Source organism: Gossypium arboreum, chromosome 8 (assembly GCF_025698485.1).
Source record: "Gossypium arboreum isolate Shixiya-1 chromosome 8, ASM2569848v2, whole genome shotgun sequence".
NCBI lineage: Eukaryota > Viridiplantae > Streptophyta > Magnoliopsida > Malvales > Malvaceae > Gossypium > Gossypium arboreum.
In genome coordinates this window covers 129636827-129648935 of record NC_069077.1, presented here as the reverse complement: position 1 = coordinate 129648935, position 12109 = coordinate 129636827, and the positions used below count along the sequence as shown (strand labels likewise).

Genomic DNA, 12109 nt, shown 5'->3' with positions numbered 1-12109 from the left:
TTTACTTATGTTTGGAATGCTATGTTATATACGTTATCGTTTTGTTACAATATGGTCACTCTGCCGTTAAGATTTGCACCTCCCAAACAACAGTTCGACGTGACCGTTAAAATGAGTTTTAAATGTCAGCGTAGATGTCCAGCTAGGATGAGAAAAGTTTAAAAAAATTTATGAAAATAGAATACAAAATTTACCCTAAAACTCAATTTTCTCCAATTTATAAAGATGCAACTGTTGAGTTCTTTTTGTTACGATCAAAGAAGAGAAGAGAAAAGCAAAACGACAAAGAAGAAGAAGAAGAAGAAATGAACACACCAATCTCTATACCTGCTTGTTATTGTAGTTGCCCACAATACACAAATCAACAAAGATAAAGCATACCATTTTTGTCTGTCACATATCCAGAAAAATATGAAACGATGGACCACCTTTTTGAAAAAAAAACCTATAATATCTTAACCAAAACCCATGTAAAGAACAAAAGAAACTTATTATTTACTATAATCCATGCTTGGGTCCTCCATTGAATTGATCTTTTATTTTTCTATTTTGAATAAAAAAATCTAACCGATTGATGAAGCACTCAATTTGATTTCTACTATTTCAATTCAACAAATATGACTATGAAAATTGATGGTTTTTTCAATCGAAATAGAAAGAAAAACTAAAAGAAAAAGGAGACCAATGATTCTTTTTCTCAATTCACGTCGGACTGTCATGTGAGAGATAACAAAATTTAACAGTAGAATAATTATTTTATAATAAAATAATAACATAAATAACTAAAAATAACATGAAATAAATAAAAATAACTATTTTAATAATTTACCTTAATCAGTGGATATTTTAAAAGTTAAAACATACAATAATTTATTATAGTGAAGTGAAGTGAGTGGAAGATGGTGCAGGGATGGGACCAGAAAAGAAGACAAGTCTTGTGGGGGGAGGTATCTTGTAAAAGTGAGAAATAATAATCATATGCTCATTTGATCCATCGCTTTCTCTCTCTCTCTCTTTTTCTTTTTAATTTTATTTGATAACATGGCTGATTATAAAATTTTATTCAATGAAAAGTTGTTCTGTTTTAAATATAAAAGAAATTATGTTTAGGATAATTAATAGTGGTGATTAATTATTTCATTGTCAAGAAACAATTTGGCAAGTATATATATTAATGGAGTTTCTCTTTTTTTTTTTCCTGTCTCAAACAGTTAATTATGCCAACCTCGGGGGGAAAAAACATCAATCTCTGCTTCATCAAGATCAGATTCCCATTAACGTCCTCCTCCCTGTTGACCGCCGCTGATAACGGCCTTCCACTTTCTTCCTCCGCCGCCACCCCATCATCCCTCCTATCACCTTCCAATTCCTTGAGTACCCGTTCTTCCTCCGACCCCAACCCAGAGCTTGAATCCCACTCCGAACCAGACTTCGCCACCATTTTTGCCTCGCAGCGCTTCTTTTTCACTTCTCCGGGCAGCTCCAACTCCATCATTGAATCAAAACCGACGTCAACCTCCGTGAATCAAACCTCAAACAAAGGCCACCACCAAACAAGGTCGACCGTTAAAGACGGTGTAGCGGTCCCAACTTTGTCTCCGAACCCATATATGGATTTCAGGCAATCCATGCAGGAAATGGTGGAGGCACGTGACTTAATGGACGTCAAGGCCAACTGGGACAACTTGCATGAACTCCTTTTGTGCTACCTTGCTTTGAACCCCAAAAGCACTCACAAGTTTATCGTAGAAGCATTTGCTGATCTTGTTGTTAGCCTAATGGCTAATGCTAGTACCCCACAACGGAGACGTCACTGAGATCACCGGCGGTGGGATTCTAAGGCTACCGTATTCTTGCCGATCGGACTTTGATCTTATATATGTTAGGTTTGGATGTTGGATCATTATATTTAAATTTTAGTATTGTTGATGACATGCAAATGATATAATTAATTAAGTATGTACGTCAATTTGAAAAATATCATTTGAAGAAGAAAAGAAAAAGTAAATAGTTACCCTTACCAATGAATTGTATCAAACTAAATTTGTAAGGTTAATCATTTTGAAGTAGCGGTCACTTGTTCAGATAGAAGCTACATGTCTTGGTTTTTTTTTTTAATTAAATTCTCAAAATAATAAAATTATATAAAAATCCATTATTTTGAAATATAAAATTCACACAATAATGTTTTTTTTACAGAACTTAAATAAATAAAAATTTAAATAAACTGTAGCGTGTGATGCATTGCCTCTACTTGTCCCAGTACAAGTGTGATATATTTATTCAAAGCATGTGAGTAATAATTGTGTACATAGGTCCATCTTGCAACTGAGATTGTTAGCAGTTTTGAATTAATGATGGATCATATGTCTTTAATAGTTGTACTTAGTTATCAAATACATCACAAATCATCCTTTAATATTTATATGGTAATTGTTTTTTAATTTATTAAGAATCGAGTTTGAGATGTCATAATTGCATCAAACCCAACATTAATTCAATCCCTTGCAAATTAGGGACCATCAAGAATGCCATTAAGAAAAATAAACCTTACAAACAGTCGATTATACAATTTTTTTAATTAAACGTATGAGGTAAAAATTGGATTAAGATCGTTCATAATTATCAACTTGTAAACATGAATTGAATAGGGTAAAGGCAAACCCATAAAAATTTAGTAATACAAAAAATACCCTATTTTAATTGTAAGATTACCCTTATCTCAACTCCTTTTAAGTTTCTTTTTATCCTAATAAGTCCTTCAAATTTTATTCACTCATATTTTGACCCAAAATATAACTATATATATATGATACTTTGGCCCAATGAAATTACGTAATTCCATTTATGGCCCAAAAAAAAGGACATGGACAATACTTGGTTATTTTAGAATTTTAAATAAAGTATATTTTTATTTCTTCACGAGATTTTTTTTTTATCTTTACACAAATAAAATATTATTCACGTCATTAGTGATGTGGAATTATGTGTCACGTGTCATATAATTTCATTCATCCAAAACATATAACAACAAAACTTTAGTGACGACTTCTGACATAATATTTTAAGTCAACCTAAGAACAAGATATAGTTGAAGAGTCATTTTACCATCAAAGCCTTCACCGCATTTGATTAATTAGAAAGAAAAAAACACTAGTACTAGAGCTCAACGATGGAAACTTGCATTCAACAAAGTGCATGAAAAGGCCAAAATATACAAAATGAAGAGAAAAAGGAAAACCTCGATGGCGTGAAGCTACTCTAGAGAATACTATTGGCCTATACTGTACATAAAGCTAAAAGAATTACCATTTGCATCCCTAAAGCTTGTCTACCATGGATCCATCATCCAGGCACCACATGTTAATTTTTTCCGTAATTCGCATCATCAAAATTTCTATACTAACCATACGGATATCTAGCACCTTAATGAGTAGCTGCTATTCAAAAGAGACATCTGAACTCAAAAGGATATAACGGAAAAAGGGAGCTCAGTTTAGACAAAAACATCACCTCAGTTTTGCGTGTGATTCACTCCTCACAGATGCACGGTTACGAGCCACTCCAGAATTAGAATGAGTTAAAGAACCATAATAGCGGTCAACTTGAGAACTCAATATGAGGTGCTCAGGAGATTTGGCATTCACCTGAGCCATATTAGTAACTATATTACCTTTTCAGATATCAGACTGTTGCAGTTGATGTTTCTCTGATCATGCATGTTAGTCATGGCAAACCTCAGAACCAGCTGAGACAACCTCTGCGGACTTGCACACGCGCTGCTGCATGTTTTCTCTCTCGGAAGCATCATTGCAAACCTCGTGAGTAATAGAATTTACATCAATTGTAGCCGAGACTTCTCCAGAAGCATCCATCTTGACTCCCTGTCTGGAAGGGCCACTTTTAATGTCATCAGTTGCAACATCATAATGGCCATTTGCAGCATGCTGAGCATCTAGGGTAGTTGATGGAGAAGTTTGGTTGGTTGCTTCTTCAGCAATAGCAAGGCAAATTTTTGCTTCTTCAGACTGAACGACTGTCTTAACAAAATCAGAAACACATTCTACCATCTCTAGTTTAGAATTTTCATGATGCTTGATGCCATTTGCTTCCTCAGACATCTGAACTGTACCATGAAAGCAGTTAGTAACAACATCCTTACCAGAATCATTTGACACTTGTACAGGAACTGCCACTTCATTGTCAGCATGGACAATATTGTCAGAATGTTTGACAGAACCGACATGGTTAGAATCAAGGTTCTGTTTAACAATGCTGTCATCAGTTTTCTCCTCTGAATATATGCTTTGAGAGTCAACTTCCAGCTTGCTTTCTTCAGGTGCTGGAATGCAAGAGGAAGAAACAGTAGCATTCTCTGGAAAATTGACAGTCTCAACCATTATATCAGAAGTACATTTCAAGGTGCATTCAGGAAGCGGCGCTGTAGATTCGACAACAGCAGGTTCATCATTTCTATCATCTGTTTCAGGTGCAGGGCTCTCAGCAGAAACATTCAAATCAAACACAACTGAACACTTCTCCACAGATTTATCGGACACCTCACCCATTATCTGCTCCTCCATAATATGCGTCAGCAATGGTTTCTCTAACATATCTACACCAGGAAAGACCACCATATTCATGTTCCTCATCTTTGGCTTGCTTAAAGTTTCTAGTGGTTGGAAACCAAAGACAGAAGTCCATGTTTCCTTGAGTTCTGGGACTGCAGGTATAACCAATTTCTCAACATTCAGGGATCTTAGGGCCTGAAATCAAGGGACAAGAAAAAGAAACATGAAAAACAAAATCAGGGCGAATTACATTAATAAAAATAAAAATAGACCCATTTGATATCACTCTATTGCTCTATTACTCTTTTCAGGCATGCATACAGATCATTGAATAAACACCTATTAACCATGAATTATCCTGTATCACTAGATTGAAGGAAATATCGATATCTGGTTTTCTCTTTTGAAAGAATAATCTAATTCTCAAGTATTTCTCCAAAAAAAATTGTGGCAGAAAGTGCCATGATATTGTACATATAAACTTGAAAATGTCAAATTTTAAAAATGTAATTAATACTCCAGCAATATAACAAAGAAATACAAATATAAAAATAAAACAAAGAGATCAGTGATTCAGACATACAGATTCAATTGCGCAAAGAAGCCGGCGACACATCCCTTGACGCCTATAAGCATACCGGGTGCCAATGAAAGGCATCTCAGCTAACTGGTTTCCATGGATCCTATTAACCCAATAAGTAAATAATAGTAATCATTAGGAATTAAGGAAACAAGTGCAACAGTTAGGTGAGTGGGCAGATTTATCAGTTTATGATTGGCAAACCTACAGTAATGGTGATTATGTACCATTAGTTGTATTGAAACAAACTGTAATGTGTTAAATCTTCAATCTCAGTGTATTCACACATAAATGGGCTTCCCGCATTTTGGATTGGGGAATAACTGAACAAAATAGCTTAAAATTTAAACACGTACTAGAAATGAACAGCAGAGGAACAAAAGGATGGTGACCAAGAGTGTTTACACTTATGGATGCTACCATATAATCACTCTTCAAATGTGAAGACATTTCCACATATTCTATACTATAATTCACAAAGAACTAAGAACAAAAGTAGTACCTGATGGATGCTGCACATATAATCTCATCCCCCCTTTCTAGAATTGCAGAGTAAAAACCACTGTAGTTTAGCCTAGTGAAGTTTGACCTGAGAACAAAAGGAGAATAATAATTCACTTGAAACAAGAATGCCTTCGTTTTATTCAATTTCAGAAGCACAGCAACAATAATTCTGCAGAAAAATCAAATATCACCTCACCATAAATATAGGCATTAGGTTGTATTTCAGATATTAACTAGCAATGCCACTCAATCACAAAAGATTAATACATGCCAATCTATAAAATATCATCCTTTAAATTTTTGCTTTTTTTGTTTGATTCCTAAACATTTCATATGGTTATAAACTCTTATAATGTATAAATGTCCCATTCAGCCAACATTACATATGTTGACAGATTTGATTGTTTTTATCTCCTATCTGCAGTCAGGCAAGGTTAACATTGCACAAGATTCTGCTCAAAAGTTCTAAGCAGTAAGGTAACTGTTATTCAACAAAACATACTTCTTCAGACATATCAAACTTTAAATTAAGGATTTTTTAAGAAGGTTAGTACTGGTCACATCTTTGTTGCCAAAACCCAAATACGATTACAAAAATAAAGAAGTGCATAGAGCAGCGAGCCAAAATATCAAACCATACTTTTCACATCATAGTTAGAGGAAAAGTCAACTTCTCTTGAAGAATGTAATTAATTTACAACAGAATGATGCTTCTGATAGACCAGTTTAGGTGCACATACCAAAAATTATAGACAATATTATGAATCAGATTGATCCCACTTCTGTGGTCAACAAGAGGCAAAAAGCACTCATCCATCACAGATAGTGCAACAGCTAGCTTTGAATTTGATTCAACCTTCTGATATGCTTCACTGAGACAAACATCTGAACTGATATCAAAGCGCTGAACAAGAGTCCATGAGAATCCTTCTGGCAGTTCATGTTTAACCCCAACTAGCATCTGAAGTCTCTCAAACAACTAGAAAAACAACTAAATGATCAACTTCCAAACACAAACACGTGCACACACGCGAACACAAAATAAAATAAAAAGCAAAAACTTCCCACTTGTTTCTAAAGGGTGCAATGTTCTGGAATTCTATGCAAGTCAGATCATAACATTCGTGCATGTGAGTAGCTCCCAATGAGAGCCAGAAATCAGTTGAATGCACAAAACAGGAGCATAGAGCTCCCTTCCCATTCTTGCTAAATGTAGTTCACAAGATAGGATCAACTTAGTGGTTGAGTTCAAAAAACATCTCTAGTAGATAGAGTTAGGCTCCTGGTTAAGAAACAGAGACAACAACCCTTAAATTTGATAAAGCGAGAACCACAATCAATTCATACCAGCAGACAGCTTAATTGACAGCAACAAATAGCAATTAAAACTATATTTACAAATCTAGCAAACCACTACAAATTCCCCACAGCAGAATTATATTGATTGCTAACTAAAAGTATACCTCTTTGCATCTCTTCCCACAAAAGAATGCACTACTTGAACCATCATCAAAAGCATCCATTGGCTGAATACATGATTCATGATCTACAAAATGAAGAAACAAAAGGTCCTTCTGAAATGAATGGCATATAATAGCAAGAACAATAACAGGTAAACCAAAATTAAAAATAAAAAGGTCAAGGGGAATCCACAATTGATATATAAACACAACTTGGAACTTGACAGATACATACATTTTTCTTCACATGAATGACATGTTAGAACTGTAGGATCTGCATCCTCATTTTTGCCCCCTTGATATGTATTTCCAACCATCCCACAATATTTGCATGTACAGTACACACAATTCCAGTTACCTGAAGGAAATGCCTGTGGCAAAGAAAAGAATATCAGAAAAAAAAAGTAGATTAAGCACAATCAAGATTTCAGTTTTCACTGAAACTAAAACCTACTTCTTCCTATAACTCCAAAAAGGAAAAACTATTGAAATAGAATTCTCAAACAGGTTTTTGGCTACTTTTCACAAATGATATGTAACAAGAAAGTAACTTCAACACAGAAATTCCTTTTTCCCGTCAACAAAGAATTCAGAGCTTAAGTTATAATCTAGCTCATTGCCCTATGTTTCAGTCACTCTTTGCTCTTCATTAGCAAGGCCCATGGGAAAAGCAAGGAAAACAAAAGAATGAACTCAAAGATAAATTACAGCCAGACTTCGAGCTGTAAATAAAAGAATAACACAATATTGTAGCAGAGGTTGATCTCAATGGATAAAGTCTTAACAAGAATAAACAGAACTTTATTGCCATCCTTATGCACCCAATCCCATTAATCAAAAGATTTCAGTGTCTGCTAACTTGAATGACAATGTATACCAAAATTATTAACCCTTTTTCCTTTCTTTCATGTGCTCTAGAACTGAAAAACTGATGCAGAGCAATTAAAAGTTGGGAAAGGATGCAAGGTCTGGGTGGGATGATCTAATAAAAGTTAGATACCATATGCATGCAATAAAGACATTGCTTACTTCTATATCTAGGCAACTTTGATGGAATGTTGATGGGCAGCTATCACAACAGATCAAGTCACCACCATCACCACAGATACCACAGGTATCGTCATTTGGATCCTCGCCACCAAAATCCACAAAATGGATGCCCTTACGCTCAGACTGCTGTTGTTTGTTCCATGCATCTAATAAGCATTGCAAGAGGGGAAGACCTGTTTCTAAATATATATTCAGAAAAGGTTGATGGGGTTTGCTCCCTGCATGAATTTCAAATTCTGCAATGGTGAAGACAACACAACAACAGTTGCATTGGATGCCATCCCTAGTTATCCTACCAGACTTACTCTCACGAGTTCGTGTTCTTCTTTGAATCAAATATTCCACCTTCCCATTCTGTGGAACAGTGCCTGAATCAATCATCCAAGAAAGCAGAGTTCTCTTTCCATCATATAGGACATAGCCATCATTATCAGATTCAGCTCCATCCATTGAATTACGGACCAACAAGCCATACCGCTTTCTCTTTTGTGTCTGCTGTAACTTATGCTTCCTGCTTGACACATGTGTTCCCCTTTGTAATGCACCATCAGAATTTTCCTCTTCATAAAGCAAAAGCTTCTCTTTGAGCAGCTTTTGTTTTTTCTTCTTTTTCTCATTCTCCTTCATTTTCCTTTTTTGTTTATTCATTTTCTTTTTAACTTGTCCATCATCATCGCTATCATCATCTTCCCCTTTTCGCTTCTTTTTTCCAACCCTTTTCTTTTGAACTACTCTTTTTAGGATGCTAAGTTCTTCTTCAGGAATTGGAGTAAATATGAAACCATTTGGACAAACCTTAGAGTCACAACCACCATTCTCATAATACCTTTTAAGCACCTTGTATGCCAAGGTAACTGACCAATGCGTCCTTCCTTGAGGATTAACATACACTGCATCATTGTACTCTCTCTTATTCCTAGGCCTGTAATCAATTGTCCAACCTGCTGCTTTCAGCAGATCCACTATTTTGTCTCTCACAGCTTGTTTTGCTTCTGACCTTTTCCGTTTCCCTTCATCCCTTGCTTTCTTTACCTGTTTTTTCCTGCCTTCTGCATTTACAGCCTTAGGTCTTGATATTAGTGAAGCCTTGCCATCATTCTTTTCCATATCATCAAATATATCCTTATTGGCAGATATAAACCTCTTAAGATTTGATTCTTTCCCAATCATTTTCTTCTCTGACAATGAAGTATTAGCAGACATATTAAACTTTGAACTCCCTCTCAACTTCTTTCTCCCTCTTCTTAGCCCACCCAACTTTTTTCTCCCATCTATAAGCCTACCCTTCAAGCCCTTACCACCACCCTGCAGCTTGGGTGGTCTTCCACGCTTACGGATCATACCTTCCTTTACCTTGCCATTATATTGATCACTCCTATCACTGCCCTGCACTTTAGGTGGTCTTTCACACTTATGATTGACCTCCTCCCTTGACTCACTATCATAGCGATCGCCCTCTCCCATTTCCATATCAACAGGTTTCATCTCAAACCCATCATTGACATCCATCTTGAGTGGCACCTCGTGCTTGTGGTTTGCTTCTTTCCTTGTCTCAATATCAGAGTGATAACTATCTCTTGCTTTAACCTCATCTGCTTCCTTCTCGGCCACCTGAGGCTTCTGTCCCTTCACTTGTCTCCCATGCCCACGTTTATGATTTGCCTTATTAATGCCAACATCATCAAACTGATCACGCTCACCTGCTTCCACATTAATTTCATTCTTCTCAAAACCACTATTCTCCAGCACCTTCCTTGGTCTTCCACGCTTGCGCTTTAACGGCCTACTTACATCCCCGTCCACGTGATTGCTTTCCACTGCTTTTATCGTAAATCTTTTCTTTACAGACTCGCCATTGCCTAGTACCTTGGGTGGTCTGCCAGGCTTGCGCTTGAGCTCCTTCCTCACTTCACCATCTGGGTAATCATTCTCTCGTACTTGCAGCTGAGGTGTCTTCTTTTCAAACCCATTCTTCTCCAGAAACTTGGGTGGTCTCCCACGCTTACGCTTTCCCATCTTACCCACCTTTCCCTGCACATTCTTCATCTGATCATCCCCCTCCTTAACCACCTCAGTTGTTTTCATTTCAGAAGTATTGCCATCCTCAATTTTATCAACCCTACTCTCAACCTTATCATCTTCAATCACACTCCTAGTCTTCACTGCAGACCTTGACCGTAAAACCCTGCCAGAAAACTGCACTTTACTTTGTAAGCCTTCCTCGTTGACTGTTTTCTTCACACAGTCTTCTTTATCAACTTCATCATCCTCCACAATTCCCTCTTTTTTCCTATCATCCTCATTCAATTCACTAACATTTAGATTACCCACCTGACCATCTTCCCTACATTCTTCAATCTCCTCTTTTTTCTCAAATTCAACCTCTTTCAAAGAACTTGTTAACGGATCATTGTTTAAATCGAGAACCATTAGCTTCAGATCATCCCCTTTATTTCCCTCAACGTCTTGCCTTGGCAAAACCTCACTTTCATCAGGTTTAAACTGCAAACAGCTAGTTTCTAAGCTCCCTCCCATTTCCTACAAAACCCTAGATTCAAAAAGGTTGCTGTTTCTTTTCTACGCTCACAAAATCATCTCACTGTATTACATATCAACACAAAACAGTAAACAAATCCCATGGGGTTCACTTTGACAATAGCAATTTTCACTGCCCAAACTACCCAACAGGATCTAGAAAAAAACTCTAAAATCCAGACCCTGAAATTTAAAAACCAGGAGAAATCAATAAAAATAATTATTTATAAAAAAAGTGCCAGAGAATCGTATCAAAACCAACAGAAAGTGATCACGAACCTTGCCCCAATGCAGCAGATTGAACGGAATCCTGTCGTCCGACGGCGTCGTACTATACTATCGAGAGAGAAAGGCAAAGGTCATTCCAATGGCGTTTCAAATCTTTTGGGAAGTATTTATTGGGGGTTTTAGAGAAGGAGAAATAGAGAATTGGGATTTTGGTTTTTAAGGTCTTTAAGTTAGATGGGTAAGATTGTCTTTTCCAATTGTATATTCATTTTCATTTTCCCTCCATATTTGCGCACAATTTATCTTTCTCCTTAAATTGAAAATTAAAAGTTGTTTTATCTAAAAATTTATAATAAAAAAAGGGAAAATAAAAAGTTCTTTCCTTATTTAAATGGAAAATTCTAATAAAAAATACTTTAAATGAGGTTTCCATACTTTTGAAAGAAAATTAATTATTAAATCAAACATTAAATTAAAAAAGGAAAAATGATAAATATACTATAAATAAAAAGAATAAAAGAAGTAAAAAGAAGTAAATTTAATAGTGATTAAGACAGAACTGTTCTAGAATATTCTCTTTTTTTATTTATAAGTGGTAGTAGTGGTGCTAGCGGTAGTAGGAGGGGTGGCGACTGTGCCACAAAGAAGGTTCACATGAGAGAAGAGGATCCCTCAGGCGAAACGGATGAAGAGATGGTTTCTTAAGCTACCCTGAATATATTGTTCAATGATACTAGACGAATAGAGGAAAGGCAAATATGGAAGGAGATTATATCAAACTTTTTGAAGGTGATGTAATCACAAGCATGGAGAATGGTATCCCTGCAATTAAGTTCTCAAAAATTATCTATAAATTGGTTGGTGAAAGTATGTCTAAGTTTGTCATTATCAAACTCATTGGCATGAGAATTGGCTTCGATGCTTTACATAGCAAAACTATAGCTTTGGAAAGTTTATCTACCTTTTCAGTTATAGAATTGGTTAAAAATTATTATATGGCTAGGTTTCAACCCATTGATTATTATACTAAAGTGTTAATAGGGGGTCATGGGTAATATTCAAACAATATCTCACGGTTCAACCATGGACACCTAGTTTTAGCACTTCTCAAGAGTATCCCCATAAGGGCTAGAAAAGCTAGTCAATCAAGGGAAATGTTTCGACTTTGGAAAATCGGGTGG

General features: G+C 36.0%; 2 protein-coding genes across 2 annotated transcripts; one reads left to right on the top strand and one right to left on the bottom strand.

Annotated features, from left to right (window-relative positions):
• Positions 1-1068: 1068 nt before the first annotated feature.
• On the top strand, positions 1069-2091 carry LOC108469341 (transcription repressor OFP12-like). Its single transcript, XM_017770230.2, has one exon. It carries the CDS (start codon positions 1218-1220, stop codon positions 1815-1817), a length of 600 nt encoding a protein of 199 aa, XP_017625719.1. The 5' UTR covers positions 1069-1217; the 3' UTR covers positions 1818-2091.
• A 1011-nt stretch (positions 2092-3102) lies between these two features.
• On the bottom strand, positions 3103-11208 carry LOC108469771 (uncharacterized). Its single transcript, XM_017770797.2, has 8 exons — positions 10980-11208; positions 8145-10883; positions 7351-7486; positions 7119-7201; positions 6396-6634; positions 5654-5740; positions 5155-5254; positions 3103-4766 (listed from the first exon to the last, which is right to left on the bottom strand). Exons 2-8 carry the CDS (start codon positions 10698-10700, stop codon positions 3723-3725), a joined length of 4245 nt encoding a protein of 1414 aa, XP_017626286.1. The 5' UTR covers positions 10701-10883; positions 10980-11208; the 3' UTR covers positions 3103-3722.
• Positions 11209-12109: the final 901 nt, after the last annotated feature.